Source organism: Pituophis catenifer, unplaced genomic scaffold, assembly GCF_029215685.1.
Source record: "Pituophis catenifer annectens isolate HBS135680 unplaced genomic scaffold, rPitCat1.0.hap2 SCAF_7, whole genome shotgun sequence".
NCBI classification, from domain to species: Eukaryota; Metazoa; Chordata; class Lepidosauria; order Squamata; family Colubridae; genus Pituophis; species Pituophis catenifer.
In genome coordinates this window covers 64373897-64397524 of record NW_027256887.1, presented here as the reverse complement: position 1 = coordinate 64397524, position 23628 = coordinate 64373897, and the positions used below count along the sequence as shown (strand labels likewise).

General features: G+C 41.5%; 1 protein-coding gene across 1 annotated transcript; it reads right to left on the bottom strand.

Moving 5' to 3' along the window:
• Positions 1 to 3027: 3027 nt before the first annotated feature.
• Positions 3028 to 21560, bottom strand: TXN2 (thioredoxin 2). The gene is made up of 4 exons (XM_070946698.1): positions 21494 to 21560; positions 19161 to 19435; positions 12569 to 12692; positions 3028 to 3658 (listed from the first exon to the last, which is right to left on the bottom strand). The coding sequence occupies exons 2-4, from the start codon at positions 19433 to 19435 to the stop codon at positions 3542 to 3544; spliced, it is 516 nt and encodes a 171-aa protein (XP_070802799.1). The 5' UTR covers positions 21494 to 21560; the 3' UTR covers positions 3028 to 3541.
• Between the last annotated feature and the right edge of the window lie 2068 nt (positions 21561 to 23628).

The window sequence follows — 23628 nt, the reverse complement described above, 5'->3', positions numbered from 1 at the left end:
TATTTCCTTTTTAGCTTTTTTATCCTCTTTTCAATGGTGTGCAAATACTGTTTATCTATATATGCCTGTAATATATAACAATCAAACCAATTCTGACAGAGCAAGCTACTGTATATAAACAGAGAGCAAACCCTACTCCCTTCTAGCACTGAAGATGTTACCTAGCCAGGTAGTGAAACAAGCTACAGAAAACCAAGTCAGAGAGCACCAAGGACTTTAGAGTGACAGCTGTAACTGAATGGATCTAAGCATAGCAAAGCATTCAATTTAATTTTTCAGGCTCCAAGTCAGTGGTTTTCAACTTCAGCAACTATAAGATATGTGTACTCCAACTCCCAGAATTCCCCAGCTAGCATGGAGAATTGTGGGAATTAAAGAGTTCACGCATCTTAAAAGTTGCAGAGGTTGAGAAACAATGTTTTAAGTCAGGGCTGTCAATTTTGCAGCCCGTGGGCTGGGTGTGTCACGTATTGGCCACCGCCACGCCCAGTTTAGGGAAGGAGAAAAGTGTAACAATGTCACATGACAACGCCATGACGACACGAGTTTGACACCCCTTCTAAGTGATGTGCCTCTACAAAAAGATGGCTTCATGCTCTCTGAGCTGGGTTGTTTTCTTGCAGGTGTTTTTTATTACCCAACTAGGTAATATCATCAGGGCTAGAAAGAAGTAGGATTTTCTCTCTGTTTATATACAACTGGTTTGCTCTGTCAGTTTTGGTGGGAGTATTCTTGGTGGCGTCTTGATTGGGTTGTTGTTTACTGTTGATTAACTTATTGGCTAGCGAATTAGACACACTCACTCAATAGGCAAGGATATGAGGAAAATAATAAATGGGAACAGAAAAATAGCTGAGAGGAATTACATTCAATTTTAGGTGAAAACAAAAACAGCCATTCTAGTCTAAAGCTTGGAGCCATTTACAGCCTAAAAGCTTAAATTACCCTGTTATAAACATAAGCTTAACGTAGGATTTTGTAAAACAGAGTTGAAAGTCCTTCTCTTTTGTTGTAAAACTTAGCTGAAACTTTGTGCAGTTTTTTTTAGAAGGCAGGTTTCACAGCAGGGAGTGCCTTTTAAAAAAATTAGTTTACAAACTGTTCTGAGAACTTTTCAAGATGGAAAAACGTGGACAGTTAATAAACTATATTAGACTACATTCACAAGTTTTATCTTGCACCTTTTTGGATGTTTATTGGTACTTCCAAAAATCTCATAAAGTCACAGTAGCTGACATGAGCTTTGGTTAATTGTACTAACTTTACAAACAAGAGTATAGCATTTCCATATTTCCCACTTGAAAATAGTAGAAAACATGCTGGCATTTTCAGAAATACAGTTCTGGGGTTATTAAATAGATCAATGGGACTGCATGAAACTTTGAGGCCTTTTGTTAGTTGTCCTGATTTAAAATTAACCTATTTCATCTGTCGGTGCACTAAGAACATCAGCTATGACCTGAAGGCCAAGATGATAAAGCAAGCTAATTCCAGATTAGAACTCCCAAAAAATTTACTGAACTTCTGAAATAAAGATTTAGAATAGCTTTATTGGATTGATGACAAGCTCACAGAACATCCTGTTCTCCAATAGGAGTCATTTTTATGCATTATCCTGGCACAGACTAATATCCTTATTATTATAGGAAATATTTAACAGTACAAGGCAGAAATAGAGCAAAATCTGTTTCCATTTTGAGACTATTTAAAACATTATGTCCATCTAATCTAGGACAACTATCAACAAAAAGGACAATGTTAAGAGTCTTCATAAATTCCTTAATTACTGATATGGTTGACCTATCACACTCTGCCATGATTTGCTAAATAAACTACTGGCTGGGTTTGAAGAGCACAGTAAGCCATTGGTCACTCACCCATTTTCATAAGGCTGGTTTCAAACAACACACCAGCCTAAGCCAAACAAATCACACTGTCCTTTATAGCAATATTTCTCAAGCTTAGTAAATTTAAGATCTTTGGACTCTCAGAATCTCTCAGCATGGTGGCTGGGGAATTTTGGGAATTGGACTTGAGACATCTTAAAGTTGCTATGGTTGAAAACACTGCTCTGTAGTAATGTGTGAAGGCAACCTCTGACCATTCTCATGTTTCTGTGACCGATACTAAAATATTTCTAACCATGTTCTATTGCTGAGAAAAAGGAGGGGGTGTTAAAAAAATAATCCATCTCAGATGACACAGAAACAAACTGAAGCATTTCACTTTCAGTAGATCCATGGTACTTCGGATTCTGTAAGTAACTGAAGTTTTGATGTATGGTTTAAAAATCCATAGAGGCAATAAGGATATAACTGAATTTATTAGAAGCATCAAGTGGCTGGATTTTTGTTCTTTTAATTTCTTTAATATTTAAAATGCAAAGTCTGTACGTTTGTGCAGAACAAAGACGCTTCATAGAGATGCTGCCTTTCTATCAGGTACTTTATTTGTTAAAGAAGAGAAAATGACTTTTTCTGCTCAGCTTCCTTATAATCAATAAAGGAAGCCTAACAAATTCCTTTAATGTTACAATCTAACAGGGTTTTTTCCCCGTAGATTTATGAAAATGGAAAAATCCATAGCAAAATCTAAATAAATTGGACATCTGGCCTGAAATTAAAACATTGTGAAATTTAAAATTTGACTTGATTTATCATTTATAGAGAATAGATTCAAAAATGAGTGGAAAGTGGCATGAAAAAGTATTTCATTGGTTCTTTTAAAAAAGCACTTCTAATGCACTGATTTCCCTCAATATGTTTGGAGATAAAATGCTTAGGCAAAAAAGAGGGGACAGTTTCTTCTCACAAAAGGCCTTGTGTCTGTTGACTAGCAAAGGTTTAATGCCAAACTCTTCCTTATTCATATTCTGTATTCAACCTTATACTACTCAAGCTATACTGAACAATTTTAATTTTCCTGCAGGAGGGGAATTCTATACCAAAAGAAAATGGAATAATTACAGCAATTTTTTATTATAGATCTACTAATAAAAAGGCTTCAATCAATCAATCAATCAATCAATCAATGTTTCTCTCAATTTAATTGATGACAGCAGGAGAGGCACTGAGGCTACCGTCAAAAACTGCAAATGATTTTAATTTACCACTAAACAAAGGAGGAAAGCTGCAGAGATGAAGCAGAACAACTGCTGCCATAAGCAGCAATAATTAACCACATTGGGTTTTACACTGGACAGGAACGGGAAGTGTCTCCAATATGTATGAGAAAGTACATTAAGAAGAGGCTGCTTTTTATGAAGACTTTCTTCTCATTGGGCATCTGCTAGCAGGCAGCAATCTCGAGTCTTTCTCTATCACAGAGCAATCAGCCTTTCCACCGCAGTAGAAATTATTAGCATCACTCCCCCAGAAGAAGGAGGAAGTAGGTATCATCTGCTCTCTTCAAAAAACAGATGCTAGTCCAACCATGCAATTTCTCCCATTCCCCCCTAAGGAAACATGTATATGTATATATATATTTTAAAAAGGACAAATGGAGAAAGCCTTGGCTCAGAGAAAACAACTGTCCTTGCTGCTCAGGGTCCAATGAGTTTTTTGAGAAAAGCTTCTAATTGATCTTCATCTTTGATTCCCACAAACTTATCCACCACATCACCATTCTTCATGGCTAAGACAGTGGGTACAGCTGACACCTAAGAACAAGAGCACAAAAGAAAAGCAATAAGCACAATAATAGCTAAGCTCCACTGACCTGTGAACATAATTTCGAGAGGCAAAGCAAACATTAAAACAAAGGATATATTGAAAGGTGAATGATTAATTCTTCCTGTTAGAAAGTTTCCTGAAAATTTAGCAGTATTGAACTTCATTTTAGAAAATGTCTTTATGTCAAGACTTCTACATACAGGAATAAAAATATTCTAACTCGGAGATATTAGTAAATCCATCCCAGTTTGGTCATTCTAACCACCAACTTTTCCCTAAGTTGGTGCTATCCAGATTTGTGGTCACCAGGCACAGGCTGAAAGTTGCAGCACAATATACCTGAAAAGGCCAGAGGACCAGGAAACCTATTTTCGATTATCAAATCAATTTTAAATCAATTTTATGTTATTTACTAAGTACAAAGAGATCTTCAAGTAAAAAATGATGTATTTTTCAGAGTAGTAAAGCTGACTAATTTTAAAAATACATAGCTTTTCCACAACTGGAATGAATAGGATTTAAAATTGCTGAGTAAAGATGAGAAGGCTAAAACTTTCAGTCTAAAGGGACATCATCACTCTTTGAAATGAAGCTCTTCAAAAGAGATGATGAGGTAGCCTGCTTTTGTGATATGGTATGTGTAGGTGTAAAGAAACATGCTTGCCTGTTACTTCTGAATTTTATCACAAGTCCTGGCATCCCAAGTGCAGAGTGTTACGGAGCTTATTGAATGGATAAAGGCTAAGAAAGATAATCTGTGACAGTTATGATTAAATAAGCTTTTAAGCAGCTCCTTCTTCACTCCTTGGCTATTTCCGGACCAAAATTGCCATTTTTGATTCAGCAACTAATACTGTTATATATAGCAACAATTCTGAAAATACTGCTACCATACTAAGTAATTTTTCTTCACTTTTCCCTGACAGTGGTTTTATCTTGTACTAAACAGAGATATTTCCCTCTATATTTGTCTCATGTGTTTTTATACAATCTGATGAAAAAGAATTTGGCTTGGAAATTCTTTAAAAAGGAAGTTTTGAAGAAATTCTCATAGATGCAATATGGCGTTCTTTCATTGATTCAGCTTAAAAAGTAACTAAGGGACATGTGTATAATGTCTTGTCTTTCATTGTACAACCATCTCTCTGGTGATTTACAACTATCCTGGCTTCCCACACTTCAATGCAATCTCAAGGGAAAACATCATGCCGGAACTTCCTCCCACTGCATTTTCAGAAATTGTGCTATCACCACAAAGGGGGAGTCATATCTTGAGCAATCCTCTGAGAATTTATCTTTGCCCTGGAAAAGTCCAGAGTCCATCCAATTTTTTCTGCCCATTTTTTAAAAGACAATTTTGGAGAACCATTTATGCGTAGCTCGTTTTAATGATGTACACAAAAGAGTCAGGAGAAAATGAATCTAGGCAGGTCTTCAGAAGCATGAAAACAGTATCAACTTTAAAACCAAGAGTGTGAAATCAGACACTAACCTTATTTGCACAGTTCTGCTTCTCACAGGGAAGATCTGAGCACTGAGGCCTGTCCTATCCTGTTCTATTCTTGTCCTCAGCTAGTCAAACACACCAGCCACAACAGCTAGCAAAAAAACATTTAGCTCCAAATACGAATTCATGCATGCATGAACGGATTTGTTGTTTTTAAATTTCTGCACTTCTGCAGCACAATGCTAAATAGCCATACAACACAGCCAAATAATGTTTTTCTCCCTCTCTCTTGCAAACCCCAAATATTATTGGTCTGTCAATATCAATGTCTAATTATCAATGACACAAACAGTAAAAGAATTGTCCAAGGAGCTCTGAATAAGCTGATGCCACAGAGTGTAATTTGGGAAAGTTTGAAAACCATAGGCTAGGCCCCCCACCCCAAACTGTAAGCCAGCCCTTTATGCGTGCAGAGAATGATTTGAAGGAATTTATAAAAATGTCAGAAGGGGATGATACATTCCACAGCTCCTCTGGCACCCTTATCTTAGACAGCGGGTCATGTCCCATCTTTATCTTGTATGCTATTCTTCCCTGGAATGCGCGCTCTCATCAAATATGCATTCAGCTGCCCTACATCTTGCTGCCATCAGCAATCTGTCATGTACAAACCCCAGACTCAAAGGCCTGCTTTTACTAGTCTCTGCTTTTCCTCTGCTGGCCAATGCAAGCTGATTTCTTAAGGGTGCCACACCCCATGGTAATCCAGGATGGGTTTAAAAAAGAAATACAAACTCGCACTCTGTTTAACAGTCAAATTACTCAGTTTTGTCTGATATCCTTCAGTGCCCTCTAGGGTTCAACTCAAATACTTCAAACAGGCCTTCAAAATGCATCCCAGTGCACCCCTCCCTTCTGGCAAGAGTATAACTGTTCATTTTTATCTCTGTCTTTTTGGGGCCAAATAAAATAGAAGAGGTTGAGGCAAAGACTCAGCACTTCTTTTGCCAAATTGCCATTTCATTTGCAGAGGGAGAATCGGACTTTTTTAAAAAAAAAAAACACAAAAAACTGCTCCAAAGTCACATGGGAAAAACTGGTGGCTCAGCTTTGACTGTGGACAGTAGAATGGAGGAACCATTCTTCTGAGCTGCATCTTAAAACTATTCAGTTTCTGAGTGCAGATCAATATAGATCAATCAGATGCTGTCTTCCAATCGCTTTGTATCAAACCAAGACCTGCTCAGCCTTTGTAGTTAAAATTGTATTGAGCCTTAGAAAATAAGTTGAAGTAGAAGGCAGTGATCAAAAGCAGGAATACAGCAATGGCAAAATTAACACTATATATTCACAACAGAATTTAAGCAAGAATAGTCGTTAACGTGCTGGTCTAAATACTAGTCCACTTTAGGATTGAAAGCAGCTGGGTGGCTTTGGGCCAATCACTCACTCTTAGCCCAACTCACTTCATAGGATGGTTGTGTGTGTGAGAGAGAATAAAAGGAAGAAAGAGTATTATGTTCGCCACCTTGTAAAAATAATAAAGATGGGATAACTACCTAAAAAGTAAAACAAATGATTAAAAATTATGTGTAGCAACTAGTTTGTGTCCTAAGAGAGCCTAAATATTTAGAAACACCACAAATTAGTAGATGCCCCAAAAGGAGAGAATCAGAAACCAAATAGCCTTTTGTTCCTTTTCTTTTTAAACTTGTTCTTGTCTTTTTGTTGCTGTTTAACTTGGTTTATTATTTTTTAACACGGACAAACAATAAGTAACAATATAGTGGATTAAGCGTTCAGTTTAAGACCTAAATATTTTGATGTAATTTGCAGTGGTTTACTAATGCTCTTAGCTTTGGATGTAAAATTTAAACAACCTTATGCTTATTGAAATAATTTCAAATAATAGTTAACACTGACATGGATCTCTTTTTTTCCTCTATCCTTAAAAGTCACTATCATTAGATCAATCTAATAATCTATAGGTCAATACATAGAATAATATTATAAAATGTATTTTTAAAAAAGAACTCTAAAAAGGGTCCCCAACCAGTGGTGGGCAGCTGCCGGTTTGGGAGAAGCGGTAGTTCCAACGATCAGCTGGCCCCGCCTACCCTATCCTGTCCTATATTTCCTTCTTTCTGGTTTAGCTGATTCACGCTGCACAGCTGATTTCCACACCTCCGCTGTTCTACTTACCGGGGCTGCCTTAGAAGGTAAGCAGCTGAGCTTCAGATTGCTGAATTTTGAACGCTGTGTGCAAGCTCAGCAAACCAGTTGTTAAACCAGTAGCATCCCACCACTGTCCCCAACCCCTGGGCCATGGCCCACTACTGGGCCATGGCATATTTGGCATTGGGCTGTGTGAGTGGCTGGCTGGAGTGTGCACATAGCTCAACTTTTGCAAGAGGCAGGCCGGTGGACACTCACGTCCACACGTAGCAGGCCAGTGGACATTCGCACATATGCACGCTGGCCCCCACTCAGGCTGGCCCCCCACTTGCACAAGAACTGCATGCATGCACGTGCTGCGACGCCACTCGCACAAGGGCTGCATGTGCATGCCAACCCAATTCTCCTCTACCTTCCCCAAGCCGGGCTGCCAAGCTGCAAAGGTTGGGGACCGCTGCTCTCAAAAACAGGGATGACAACAGAAGAGGATCCATTCCTTATCAAATGGCAAATACTCCTTAGCCCAGCCTTCCCTAGTCTAGTCCTAGACACTGCCTTAAAGTCACCAGGATTCTTAGCTAGGAATACTGTTTTTGGCATTAAAAGAGCCATAGCGAGAACTTTGTTGGCTGTGATGAAAATAGGACATCCAAAAACACCAAAGAACATATGGTGTGGCAATTCAAACCCGATTCTTGCCAATCCAAGTTCAACATTTTAACCTGTATATTACACTGACTGTTTTTAACAACGCAAGAAATGTCATGTACATGAAAAAAAAAAATAGTGGAAGTGGGGAACATTTGTCCCAAAGCTATTTCAACTACAATCTCCAAAATCTCCACCTGATATCAGCTGGCTGAGTGTTATAGTTCATTCCAGAGCAAGGGTATCAAACTGAATTTCTTCAAAGGCAAGATCAGCATTGTAGCACACCAAAACTTTGCCAGCCAAAATGGGGGGCAGGGGCCACATGTGAGGGCCCCCTGCACCTCATCCTTGGCCTGCACGGCCTCCTGCAGCACATTGCTGGCCAAAACAGGACTGCGTTTTGGGGGGGCTGCGTGAGGGCCCCCGTGCCCCATATTGGCTTCCAGAGGCACCGTAGGCCAGTCCTTTGCTATTTCCAGGCCAGCCCCATGGGCCAGATTTAAGCATCCTGTGGGCTGGATGCAGGTCACGGGCCTTGAGTTTGGCACCCCTGTTCTAGAGGATGCTAATATGTTTCCTTTTAATATGCTTAGGGTTCGTATGCAGGCTAATGGGCTTTCATATTTTTTTCATAAAATTTCCAAAACCATGTTTTTCTTTAACCTGCTCTTTAACTTGCTCAGTACCCGGTTAAGGGCTATGGTTGTTTAATTCACACCAGCTGCAGAGCATGTAGCTGACATTTATGTTCTGGACATGACACACTTATTGTTGCTCTATTACTGTTGCTCCTGAGGAACTGGACAGAATCCTAGAGGGTATGGGTACAAGCACCTGTGTTTTAGATCCATGTCCCTCCTGGGTTGTGAAAGCTTCCCAGGAGGTGACATGTGGTTGGGTTCTAGTGGTGATTAATGCTTCTCTGTGGGAGGGGGTGGTGGCCCAGCCTTTTAAGGAGGCTGTGGTCTGCCCTCTTCTTAAGACCCCCTTCTATTGGGTACCATCCTGTGTCCAATCTTTCCTTTCTGGAGGTTGTTGAGAAGATGGTTGCATGGAAGCTCCTGAAGTTTCTGGATGAAATGGATTATCTGGACCCTTTACAGTCAGGCCTAGACATGAAATGGAAATGGCACTGGTTGTGCTTTTTGATGACCTCTGGTGGGAGTGGGCAGGGGGTAGTGTGTCCATCCTTGCTAAGATGCTGGGCAAGATCATCTGCTGCCGTGGGTTGAGATATCATCAATATGGGGATGACACTGAGCTGTATGTCTCAGCCCATGGAGAGTTAGGTGATGCTGTGACTTCCCTCTTGCAGTGCCTGGATGGGGAGCAACGGGCTGAAACTGCACCTTGCAAGACGGAATGGCTCTGAGTTTGGGATTCTTTGCTCCATAAAGAATTGTCATCTCTGGTGTTGGATGGGGTGGCACTGCCCCAAGCAGACCCGTGTGTTGTCTGGGGGTTGTTTTGGACTCATGACTCCTGCTTGAACAAGTGGCAATCATGGCCAGGAGGGCCATTATGCCCTTTTCTGGACAAACAACCACTGCTCAGTTTTTCCTGCCCTAGTTACCTCCCGTCTTGACTATTGTGACAACACTATATGGAACAGCCCTTGTAAAGCATACATAAGTTTCAATTGGTTCAAAATGTGGTGGTCTGCATGGTTATGCACAAGCCTAGATTTGCACAAGCTGCCAATTTGCTTCTGGGTCCAATTCAAGGTGCTGGTTGTCACTTCAAAGCCCTACATGGGCTGGGACCAAGTTATTTGAAATACTGTCTTTTTCCAATCAAAACTGACCCACAAGAGTAGGGAGGCAGGGAATGCTACGGATCCCCTCCCCTAAGGTGGTCCATCTAGTGATACCAAGAAAAAGGGTCTGCTCCATGGTAGCTCCCTCCCTGTGGAACATCATCCATGTGGATACAAGACTGGTTCCCACTTTGACCCTCTTTTGCAATGTCCTAAAGACATGGTTCTGCCAATGGGCCTGGAGATCCCAGAGTGATATGGAGCCCATCAAGAGGCTTGATTATTGTTGTTGCCAGTGATGGAGTGGGGGATTAGTGTTTTTGGTTGGGCGGCCATATACATTTTCTTAAATAAATAAATTTTCCACTTTGTTCTTTTTCACTTGCACTCCAATCTGCTCAGCAGTTGCCCCAAGAGAAGAGTTATCAGCCTTAGAGTAGGACTGAAGAAACTGGAGCATAGCAGAAATTGGAAAGATGGAAACATGTCAGTACAAGAAAAAAGTTCAAGGAAAGGTGGCTACAGGCTGAGGCAGGTCCCTCTTCCTACCTTTGTAGCAAGCCTTGATGGGCTCATATTGCAAAAAGCCCTCACTTAAAGAGGGAAAGGACATTCTAAATCAGAGGACAAGGAAATGTCAGAATTGGTTCATCATTTATCATATGGTGTAATTTTCATGGGGCAGCAAACCAGCCTTGCCCAACCTGACATCCATAAAGTGTTTAAGGATGAGAATTCCCAGCCAGACTTGGTCAAGGCTGTAGTAAAAAATAAATCTGCAGGAAATCAAAGGTCTCTTCACTCAGAATGGTTCTGACAACACAGCAGAGAAAGGGCCCTGTCCCTAGGTGTTCAAACTCCTTCCCAATTTGGAAACTAGACAATAAATCATTGCTTTGCAATGCATCCCTTCTAGGAAGAATCCTTGCAGGTTTGTTTTTTTAAGATCAGGAAACAGTTCATGGATGGTTGCTCCTCTGGGACAACTTGGAGCCAGGAGCAAGCCAGGACTTATGTGAAGAATGCACAAGCATTCCAAGCATACAAAGGGGGAGTCTCTCACTCTCTTCTAAAGAATGTGTTCCAGAGAGGGTATTGTGAAATGCTGGGGCCTAGATATCAGCTGTCTTGTAAACAGAAGTGGGTGAGGGCAGCAAAGAGGAGTGGGAAGTTTACTGGCAATTTGTTGACAATCCACAGCATTGTAAAGGGAACTTTGAAAAGCCCTAGCAGGAGGAAATTATTTAGGATCTTAAGAACTCAATCAGAGGGATCTGCCTGATGAAATTGCATTGCAGTTATGGATTGCTTGCATCAGGTTCAGCATATATTGCTCATTTCCACTGGTACTAACTTTTCAAGTTTTTAAGTAGCTCGGTCTCCTTCTCTCTCCATGTAATGAAAATACTGGGATATAAGCCCAGACCTTCTGCATACCACTGAGCTGTATGTTTATCTCTCAGTGGGGTGCGAGTAGTGAGGGAAATCTAAGTTTCCATCTCGTATTTTTATGCCTTCTGCATTTTTTTCAACTTTTACAACAAGATAAACAAAATTTAGAAATACATGGGTTCTTCAGGTGGAAACTGTGGTAAAGTCCTGCTGCTCATAAATATTGAATATAGATTTGTAAAGAATTCTGCAAAGCAAAATTAATTTCTTGCTCCCTTCTTCGCCCTGTGTTCAGAAAGAGTTGCTACGTCTTACTGTTTTCTAGAGATGGATTTTTTTTTTAAGATTATGGATCTTGTATCAGAGGTTATTATAAACTCTTCCTTGTCCAATCCTTAATAGTAGAGGTGAGGTGTCTTCTGAGTTGAGCTTAATTGATGGAAATTTCAGACATGTTCACGGAGTATTCTTGGCCATGGGCCTGAGGCAGGGGTGGGTTCTACTTACCTTTACTACCGGTTCGCAATGGGACCGTGTGTGTGTGCTCACTTCGCTCGCGTTCTGATGACATCGGGGTCGGTGGGCAGAGCCTCCCTCCGGTTTTACTACTGGTTCTATAGAACCAGTCCGAACCGGGGGCAACCCACCACTGGCCTGAGGTTGGATTCTGTGGCCTTCTTTCAGCATCATTTTTGATCTCCCAATCTCCTACTCTTTGGCCCTGATATTTCCCTGGTAATCTTCCATCAAATATTAACCTGGTGCAAACTAATTTAGTTTCCAAATCCAGACAAAGTCAGCCAGAGCTTTATTAAAGCTAAAGTCTCATTTGGACCAAGCTTGTCTCCCAGTGACTTCATGGACAATCTATGCAGAGGTTTTTTTTTTTTTTGGGGGGGGGGGGGGGCAACAATGCCAAAATAGTTTGCCATTTCCTTTCCCAGGGATGTTCTTTATAATCTAGTGCTAGATTATATTTCTCACTATTCCCGAGTAATTTGCCGAAGGCTACTCTAAGCCCAATAACACTGGCCTACCTAATGATTTTCTTTTTCCTTCATGAGCCAGTCATTCTTTAGTTCAGTTTCCCAGACAATGAAGATCAATATGTCTCACTATTTAAAAAAATGCCTCATACACCATTACGGATGCGTCTTGATTTCGGACCTAGAATTGCTGTAACTCTTTTGCTATATCTCCCACAATTTATTTAATTCCAGCCCTATTATTTCCTACCCTAGGTAGGTTAAATTTGCGACTGTGCAAATTCTGGGAATAGTAATCCAGTACATCTGGAGATGAACAGATTGGGGAAAACTGAACTACAATCTTTCTCGTTTTTATTTTATTTGTGCTATATGCCAAGCAGTCACAGATTCTATTACTCCTTCTTGCCAAAATCTGAGATAGTGGTCAGAACAAACAAAAATAAACTAGCTTAGCACTACACAATATGCAGGTGTTGCAGGGACATACCTCATATTCAAGGGCAAGATCAGTATGATCATCAATGTCCACTTTCGCCATCAGAATCTTCCCCTCATGTTTGGACACGACCTTTTCTAGTCTGGGACCCAGGATTTTGCAGGGACCACACCATCTCAGAACAAAGAAAGACATTCGAGTTTAATGAGGAAAAAGCAATATTAACAGGTTTTTTAAAAAGATACTTCCCAAAGGATAAGGATAAGGATAAGGATAAGCATCTGTCTTTAAGAAGAAGCCTCTGTATACTGAACTATCAGGTTTAATAGTGATGCCTGGACTGTTACATTAAGAGATGATATACAAGTCTGCATTTTGTTTTGTAGTCTATGTGCCAAGATTTAAAAGCTGCTGTTTACAAACTGCTCAGAATATATTACTGCAGGGTATCCGTAAGCCTCTTGCGTATTGTTTATGCTCAGGGTAAATAAGAGCAGCAAAAAAAACCCTATATTTACCAAAACAATTTCAGAATCTCATGAGTCTTCTAGCCAATAGAAACTCACATTTCTTTCCAAAAAGGAGAGGAAAACTATATTAAAGAGGGCACACAAAGTTATCATCCAAACTAACAAGGCAGCTCGTAATCTTGCATTTACTATATGTCAGTTTCTTTTTCTACACATGTACAAACCAATGAAAGAAGAGCACCATCCATGATCACATGCAAAGATCTTGCTTATTTGTTTTACTGGTGTATACTTTGCAGTAATTTGTTCCCAAATATTGTACAACAGGCAAAATAGACATTTGAACAAGGACAAGTAAGGGACAAGGTTCATAACTTCTATACTAATTTGTCTGTTTGAACGAGAAGTTTAAGCCATCACAGTTCTTAGTTATAGCTACTGTAGTTTATACAGTTAACTTTTCATAATGGAAAGTCTTTCACACATGCTGTTGGTAAAAAAAAAAAAAATCAACATGAAATGAAAATATGATGCTAAATTGTTGGCCTGGTGGGTTTTGATCTGATTTTTACATACTAGAACTTGTTTTTTGCTGCAGCTATTCTGATCTTACATCATTGAAACATTGTATGATGATGATGATGATGATATTATTATTATTATTATTATTATTATTATTATTATTATTATTATTATTATTATTATTATTTATTGAATTTTTATACCACCCTTCTCCCGAAGGACTCAGGGTGGTGCACAACCACGATAAAACCAACAGTAAATAAAAGTTAAAATTAATTAAAACAAATTAAATAATCTGGTCGAGAACATAATTAAAAACTAAAATTTCCCAATTAAAATTCAAATTTTTTAGGCCAGCCCAGCTTGCTGGAATAAAAGCGTCTTGAAGGCCCAGCGAAAGGTGCGAAGGTCAGGGATCCTCCGTATCTCCGGGGGCAATTCGTTCCAAAGGGCAGGTGCCCCCACAGAGAAGGCTCTCCCCCCTGGGGGTTGCCAGTTGACACTGTTTGACCGACAGCATCCTGAGGAGTCCCTCTCTGTGGGAGCGTACTGGTCGATGGGAGGCTATCGGTGGCAGAAGGCGATCTCGTAGGTACCCAGGTCCTAAGCCATGGAGTGCTCTAAAGGTGGTAACCAACACCTTGAATCGCACCCGAAAGGCCACCGGGAGCCAGTGCAGCTCGTGCAGGCAAGGTGTTACATGGGAGCGCCGCATCTGGACCAGTTGAAGCCTTCGCGTGCTCTTCAAGGGGAGCCCCATGTAGAGATCATTACAGTAGTCAGGCAGGAAGTGACTAGGGCATGAGTGACCGTGCGTAAGGAGTCCTGATCCAGAAAGGGGCGCAACTGGCGTATCAGGCGAACCTGATAAAAAGCCCCCCTGGCCACAGCCGTCACATGATCATCGAACAACAGCTGCACATCCAGGAGGACACCCAAGTTGCGAGCCCTCTCTGAAGGGGGCAAAATCTCACCCCCAATAGCCAGTGATGGAACCAGCTGGCTATATTGGGAGGCTGGAAACTACAGCCACTCAGTCTTGAGTCTGAGCCTGTTTCTCCCCATCCAGATCCGTACAGCCTCCAGGCACCAGGACATCACGTCAAGGGCAACGTTGGGGTGGTCAGGGGTGGAAATGTACAGCTGAGTATCATCAGCGTACTGATGAAACTTCACCTCAAAACCACGGATGATCTCACCCAGAGGCTTCACATAAATGTTGAACAGGAGGGGCGAGAGGACCGACCCTTGTGGCACCCCACACACAAGGCGCCTCGAGGTCGACCTCTGCCCCCCTGCCAACCCAAACTGCATCCAGTCAGAGAGGAAGGAGGAAAACCACCGCAACATGGTGCGTCCAACCCCCAACCCCTCCAATCGGCACAGCATGATACCATGGTCGATGGTATCAAAAACCGCTGAGAGGTCTAATAAAACTAGGACAGAGGAACAACCCCTGTCCCGCGCCCTCCAGAGATCATCAACCAACGTGACCAATGCCGTTTCTGTGCTGTACCTAGGCCTGAAACCCGACTGGTACGGATCTAGATAGATAGCTTCATCCAGGTACCGGGGAAGTTGTCGCGCCACCACCCTCTCAACAACCTTCACCACAAAGCGCAGGTTGGAGACTGGACGGTAATTAGCTAAAACAGCCAGGTCCAGGGAGGGCTTCTTGAGGAGGGGCCTCACCACCGTCTCTTTCAAGGAGGGGAGAAAGAAACCCTCACTCAAAGAAGCATTAACAATCACCTGGAGCCAGCCTCGTGTAACCGCCCGGGAGGCCAGCACCAACCAGGAGGGACACGGGTCCAATAAACATGTGGCCGCGCTAAGCTTACCCAGAATCCTGCCCATATCCTCAGGAGTCACAGGGTCGAACTCCTCCCAGATAACACTCTCAAGACTCGCCTCTATCACCCCATCCGGGACTACCCAGTCTGAGTCCAAGCCTTCCCGAATCTGAGCGATTTTGTCATGCAGGAATTGCACAAAATCCTCAGTCCTTCCCTGCAAGGGGTCTTCCCGCGCTCCCAGATGAAGTAGGGAGCGGGTCACCCTAAACAGGGCGGCTGGGCAGTTATCTGCAGACGCAATCAGAGCGGAAAAATAGTTAGATTTTGCCGCTCTGATCGCCACTAGGTAGGTCCTAATATGAGACCTCACCAGTGTTCGGTCAGATTCGGAGCGGCTGGCCCTCCAACCACTCTCCAGGCATCTTTTCCAGCGCTTCATCTCCTTCAGCTGCTTGGGGAACCAGGGAGCTAGTTGGGATTGGCACCGTGTCAGAGGCTGCAAAGGCATGATGCGGTCCAAAGCTCCAGCGGCCGCTCTGTCCCAGGCGGCTACCAGTTCTTCAGTCGAGTTGTGTGCCAGAGCCTCAGGGAATGGCCCAAGCTCTGTCAGGAACCTATCCGGGTCCATCAGGTGGCTGGGACGGAACCATCTAACCGGTTCCGTCTCCCTGCAGCGAAGAGTAGTGGTTTGAAAGTCTAGTCGAAGGAGTGAATGATCCGTCCATGACAAGGGCTCGATGACTATGTCCCCTATTTCAAGATCATTCAACCACTGTCCAGAGACAAAAATCAGATCCAGAGTGTGTCCCCCCGTGTGAGTAGGGCCTTGAACTAACTGGGTCAGGTCCATGGCCATCATGGAAGCCATGAACTCCCGAGCCGCCACAGACGTTTCACCGACTGATGGCAGGTTGAAATCCCCCATGACCAGAAGCCTGGGGGTATCAACTGCCACCCCGGCTATCACGTTGAGCAGTTCGGGCAGGGCCGCTGCCACGTGGCAGGGAGCCAGGTACGTAGTCAGCAAGTCCATCTGCACCCCACGACCCCACTTCACAAGGAGCGACTCACATCCGGCTATCTGAAGTACAGTGGTCTCCCTCGGACAAAGACTTTCTTTAATAATGACCGCCCCCCCCCCCGCCCCTACCCTGAGCTCTTGACTGATGGAATGCCTGGAAACTGGATAAATTAGTACTTGCTAAAACAAATTCTCAGTATCACAACAGCATTTACAATTTCTTGTAGCTCTGGAAACCGATATCATATTACAGGATGCTTTAGCATACTGAGCCACTATTGAAGTTTTCAGATGTTACAGCCACAGCAGGGTGTTGTGAGAACAAGCATTCAGCAGTTAGTCTGTGTTAGGCATTTACATTGTTTCAAAGAATGAAAAAGGAAAGTCCTAAGGGAATCAGAAAATGGTTTCATTATCTTATTTATGGAGAAAAATAATACAGACGTAATAAAGTATCTAAAAAAACCCCATCCCAAATCAAAATTTCATTATCTATGCTCATCAGTAAAAAAAATTCTGGAGCAACACAGAACTGCAAGAAAGTATATCATTTAAATAACTTCACAGAAGTCTGTAGAGTGAATTTAGTGCTATAAAATAATCTTAGCTATGATCCCACTTTTGTGTGTACTATTCAAACTGCCACTCCCTCAATAAATGCATAAGATTGATAAGGCAGAAAATTGCTGAATAGAATTCACCATTCATTTGTGACAAATTAACAGGAATTGTAGTCCAGCAGCCAAGTAGGGAAAGAAAAACCGTTTAAAATGGGATGGTATATGTAGTTTACCTTTCCTACAAGGACTTTGAAACTGAAGTACTTCCTGATTTGACTCTTTCTTTTTGATGTTTTTGGTGTCAGCTGTACAATGGAAATTAGGAATCAAGAGAGCAGGAAATGTATGTCAAAATTTAAATGTACCTATTCCTGCTGGTGTTCTGAAAGTTTTTTGTTTGGTTTAAAAAAAAAATCTTCTGTGGAAAAGGATACATCTTTTGTCCATTATCTTCAACATGGTTTATATCCCATTCTACCACACTTACTTCATTTCACATCATCTCATCTTTTTTCGTATCATTTGTTTTATATTTAGAAATAGGAAGGAGGTTAATAGCCAGTAAATGTTTCAAGCTTCTAATAATCAGATGAGGATTATATTCCCAAAAAAAAAGACACTTGAGATTGCATTATAAAAGCATCTGTATGCTTTCCTCCATTAATTGGTAGAACCATATCCAAGCAATAGTGCCTTATTGTTATTGATTAGCTAATGCTTTGCTAACTTGTATCTTCCTATGCTTTGATGAAAGCAAGTACTAATAAACTAAATATGCAGCTGCTTTTTCAAAAAGTTGAAGAGCACCAATGGCTTTTTTCAGTGTTTCATGAGAAAAAGAATTGTAAGATGACATTTAAAATGTTAACTCTACTCAAATGAGTAAAACAGGGGTTCCCAAACTCCGGGCCAGGGCCTGTTTGAAACCAGGCCATATGAGCAATGGGCAAGTGCGTGTGCACACAAAGCTCCACTCAAGCTAGTGACAGGGCCTTGAACTTGTGCCTGAAACTCCACTTGTGCAAATGGCAGCCTCTTGTGCTAGCACACGAAGTTCCACTTGTAAGTGGGAGGAACTCATGCGCAAAGCCCCATTTGAGCAAATGGAGCTTTGCACATGAGCATTCTCTACTCACTCGAGTGGAGCTTCGTGCACAAACACAAGCGTCCTCCGCTCACGCAAATGGAGCTTTGTGCATGAGTGCAAGCACACTCCACTTATGAATGAAGCTCCACTCACATAAGGGGCATATACTTGTGCTTCCCTGTGAAGCTCCAATCGACCAAGTAGAGAAAGCTCGTGCTTGAAGCACCATACATACAAATGGAGTTTTCGTGTAAGCACAAGCACCCTCTGCTCAAGCAAATGGAGCTTCGTGCACAAGCCAAGGGTCCACTGTTTGTGTGCAGCTTTGTGCATAAGTGGAGGATGCTTGCACTCCTGCATAAAGCTCCATTTGTGCAAGCAGTGGGCCCTTGCATTCTGCACAAGCAGAGAGTGCTTGAGCAGAGGCCACTTGTGCATGAAACTCCATTTGTGCACAAGCATCCTCCACTCCTGCCACTGGAGCTTCATGTGCAAGTGCAAAGGTTTGCTGCTCGCACAAATAGAGCTTCGTATGCAAGCACAAGCACCCTCTACTCAAGCACTCTCCACTCGCACAAGTTGAGCTTTGTGTGCAAACACAAGAGCCCACTCCTCGCATGAATGGAGCTTCATGGGTGAGTGGAGGGTGCTTGCACTGCTGCACGAAGCTGCATTCGCCCGAGCGGTGGGCCCTTGCTCTCACGCACGAAGCTCCACTTATGCGAGTGGAGGGCACTTGTACTTGCATGCAAAGTTCCATTTAAATGAGTGGTTGCGTGCAAAGTTCTATTCGCACAAATGAAGCTTCACATGCGAGTGCCCTTCACACGCACAAGTGGAGCATCGGGTGGGAGTACAAGGGTGGAGTGGAGGGCCGCATATCCGCCGCTCACACCAACGGAGCTGTGTGCGTGCCACTGACACGTCCCATCCGTGCTGGGTGCCAAGGTGGAAAAGTGAGGACCACTGGTTTATATATTGCCAAGTAAGAGAAAAGTAGGATGTAAACAGTAATCAACCAGTATAGCTTTTCAGTTATCTTATGGCATCTACAGTAGGTAACCCGAGACAGACTGTAGCTAGCCCATTTGGGGCCAAAACCCTCCATACCACATAGTCTATAATACATACATAGCACACTAAGGATTTTGACAGCTTTGTAACAAAGACATATACACCATACTTACTGGGCATGGAAATCTATCACCACTGGTTTTTGACTTTTCAAAACTCTGTCTTGGAAGTCATTCTCATCCTGGATGTTAAAAGTATGCCAACAGACCTGAGTAGTAGAAAATGTCCTAGTCTGTGAAGGCATGAGAGGAGAAGCAAAGGAAGTACACCAGGGTTTCCTGCACGGCAGAGTTGAAACTCTGTACAGAAGCAGTGAAGGTCTGGGATGAAGCACTGGTTTGAGACGCTTGACCGGAATAGACAATGATCTGAAGAGATTTTGGGCCATCTAGGAAAAAGACAAACAAAAGCATCATAAGGAGCAAACAGTGACCGTATAAACTTCCTACATTTTCACTGCCCTCTAGCCTACCCATTCTGTTGCTGTTTCCCAACTGATTCCAAAAGTTCCCATTCACCTCCCTCAACTATTGCCAATTTCCCAAAAGAGTTTCCTTTGATAAACATCTTTGCTGTGTTCAATTTGGGCTATTTCATTATTCCCAATAATACTTGGACTACCTTATTTGCATTCTCCTGCAACTCAGTGTATTTTATACATGCCATGTATTGCTTAAAATATGCTGATATTTTTATTTTACAGTATATGTTGTGGGCACACCTACATACTGGGCAATTGTCAAGTCCTTTCCTCTAGCTGGCTATCACACATTTCTCCATTTGAAATATATATTATGGGCTGCCTAGTTTTATTATGAAATGGCAAAAGCTAGATTCCATACTAGAATTGTTAATGAAAAAAAAACTGTCTTTAATTTTCAGAATCATGAACCAGCCTTTAAAGCACTATAGAAGTTTCTCAAGAACTCCAGATTTTCTGAGGTGCAACATACTGGCCTATTTTCTAAGCCTATCAACTTAATTGCTCTTGGTTTCCCCATCCTATGATCTAAGCCAGGAGTGAATCATTTGCTTTGATTTGCTGTTCCTTTTACCTGAAAGCAAGGCCTTCTGTCCTGGGACATCATGGTTCTGGTATATTATTGAAATATACTTATTGACATAAAACAAATAGCCTTCTTTTTAAATAGCACATCATTATTACTACATTAACCGAGTATCACAGTGAAGCTAAATTATTTACAATTTTAATTATAAATAATGGATAAGGTTAAGTGATACTAAACAATTTGCCAATGCCATTCAAAGAGATTCATTTCCAATATATTCTGTCTGGTGGACAACCATAACACAGTTGTTTTGCTACTCTGTCTATAAAGTATTGACTTGAAAGAAGTATCGCAGCCAGGATGCATGGCTATATTAATATTGCAGCAGTTTTACGCTTATATTATCTAGACCACACAACCATTTTGTTAACAGCATTATTCCACAACAGCAAACTACTTTCATGCAAACTAAAAATAAGCATAGTGGATTGTTGAGGGGTTTGGGAGAGAAGATGGAGTATCTGTTTTAAAATTCACTTTCTCTAAAATTTCACATTTTATTAATCATTTTACATTCAAAATCAACATTTTCAAAATTTACTAAAGTTTGCGAGAAAAAATTAAGAGCCCATTAACCGTGAAATTTGTTTTATTCAAGCAAATTCAAAACTGGGTCAATATTTTTTCCAGAATACTTCCTTTTTTGGGGGGGGCGGGCTATATATATGAAATGCAACTTACTTCCTTGTCTTAATTTAAATATATGCTCACTTAACTCCTTAGCCTGGATGTTTTGGCATTCACCAAAGCAAACTTGTAGCTAATGTAAAACACCTTTTTGGTGGACTAGAGGGAAAGTTATGAATCGAGCTGCATTTACTAGATTTCTGAATATTATCATTTTGAAAAGGGTCAGAAATTCTGCCAAAAAAAAAAAAAATACACTGGCAGTGCTACTCGGTTCGTTCCACTCCTCTTACTGTAACCTGGGTTTCTGCACCGTCCTGAAAATAAGTTCTTTATCCCCAAATCTTACTTCCTGGTCTGAAAAGTCCCCCCCCCCAACCTTCCTCACAAGCTTAAGACACGTGGTTGCAGGGATGAGGCAATGGCATTCTGCACATGTTCGAAAGTCCTCCTCTCTTTAGTATTAGGAGAGCTCCTCGAGGAGTAAGCAGCTCTGTTGAAAATTAAACACAGCCTGCCTGCCTCTCAGTCTCCCACTGGTATCCCCATTTCTTCAGCCAACTATTTCCCACTTGCAGACAGCCCTGAATATTGTACGCCGTCCTCATTAGACCACCTTCCCCTCCACTGTGAAGAGTGACTCTTAAGGGCTCCCTTATCCCCGACTTGAAAATAATAATAATAATAATAATAATAAAGACCGTCGAGGGAACCGCTTCCAACCCCCCCCCCCCCATCCCACCTCTCACCTTCACACCCCCCGCAGAGCCTCTCACGGCCACCCTGGAGAATCAAAAAGCTGAACGATCTTCCGGGAGCTGATTGGACGAAAGGACGCAGCTTCAGAACGCAACCATAACTACTCTCGTGGTGATTGGCTGTTGAAAGGACGCTCGTTTGACAACTTTGGTAGTGGATTGGGTAAGGCGGAGAGCAGTAAGCATATCCTATGTGCTTATTGGTTAGAGAGAAAGCGAAGTAGCTGTTCAGCCTGGGTGGTGATTGGCTCGCGGGGAAATCTGACCTCGCCGCCTCTACTTTACTGCACCAATGGCGGACCTGCATTCGGCTCTGTTTGCTCAAGTTCGCTGCGGTCGGGGTGGAAGTACCCGGGCTGTGCCGGCGGAGGTCGGTGGTTCCTTTAACGGACTGACATGTGAAATAAAAGATTTTGGTCTTTAGGTTTCTTAAAGCGCCCGTGTTCGTGCTTGGCTTAGTTAATCGGTTTCTGAAATTAATTATTAGTAACTGTAACCTCCTACTCTGCAATCCTATTATGCTGACTTTTTAAATATAAATCTAAACTCAAAAAGTCTCTCTGGTTTCTGGGTCAGCCTCTTAACCGGTATATCAAAGTGGCAACAATCTGCACCGAATTTCATTCATTGATATTATGAACAGCATAAAAAATTCTATTAAAACTGGAGAAAGATAACGGCTCCGTTGTTGAGGGAGCATTTTTAAACATTCTCCCTTCAATTAGGATGTTTTTTTAAAAAAAGATATTCATTATAGGATCCTATCCTATTCCTGTGTGTGAGTGTGCGCGTGTGAGAGCGAGATCTCAATATATAGTTTATTGTGTGTTGCCCCAAGTTGCCTCCAGTGAGCAAGGCAGCTATATAAATGTGTTTCCGTGCATTATGCATTTCATGTACATATTACACTTGCCAAGTTTCAATATAAGAAACCACAAAGTTTGTACAATAGCCGTTATATAATTTGATTTAAAAAGCTATGCATTAATTCATCACTTCATTGTGTTGCAAACTGCTTGCTGGTTTTATAAAACTTGCTCTTGTCATAATGTAGTTTATTATATTATTAAATGTCCAGAGAAGGGGCTTTTCCTACTGTTACTACAACAGTATTACACAAATTATCTTCAACAATGTTGCTCCGGGTCTGCTTTTGTAGAATTGCAGTATTTAAATTTTTCCTTTTAAAAGGCAAAATGGAGCTAATTTTTAATCCTCATGTGTCTTTTTGGGGCCAAAGGCAGCACTTCAGCTTTGAATGTAAGCTACATTCCAGTTTGTGTGATATAAAAATAAATTGATGTAATTATTTAAATTAAATATTAAATATAATGACAGCTTATTCCTATATTTTGAATTTTCTTTTTATCATTTAAGAATTACAGTTCAGTGGTGCCTTTGAGAATGGCTCTGCATTCATATCCAACAAAAGATTGAAGCATTAAAGTCTGAATGCAAAAGCAGACACAAAAAGATGGAGCATAAAAACAAATAGACAAGAAGCAAACAGCATGTGGTTAAAATTTTAGCTTCTAAACCCTTTGAGATTAAACACTTAAAAACTCAAATATGATGTTTGGATCTACCAGAGCCACAAACCAAGATTCTGAAGAAGCGATAATTCAAAATGTTATTAATAATTTGTGTGGGGAAATGCAAGAGGGCAATTTACCTCACTTTTTTTGTTGTTTTCAGACCTTACAAAATATTGCTCTGTTGAGATTACTTTTTTAGTACATACAGGTAATCTTTGCTTAGCTATTGGCTGAGGTAGCAGTGGATCTCCCCAAGCATTTTACAACCCATTTTCAAAGTTCTGATGACTGAACCTCTCCTCGGCCTGTGATTGTATTTGGGCACTTGGCAACCAGCTCGCATTTAGAGCCATTTGCAGCATCCCATAGTCATTTCATTGTGATTTTTTGGTGGATTTTGCTGGGTTCCAGCATTTACTTTTAGTTTTTGTCAAAAAGTAGCCATTACTGAGAACAGGTTTGCTTAATGGCCACCACTAAAAAGGTTGTAAAGTCAGGTGCAGTGCTGTAGTGACTTACTTAATGACCACTATTATGTGTGACTGTAATTCTGGGCTCAAATACAGTTATAAATTGAGAACAGTATTTATA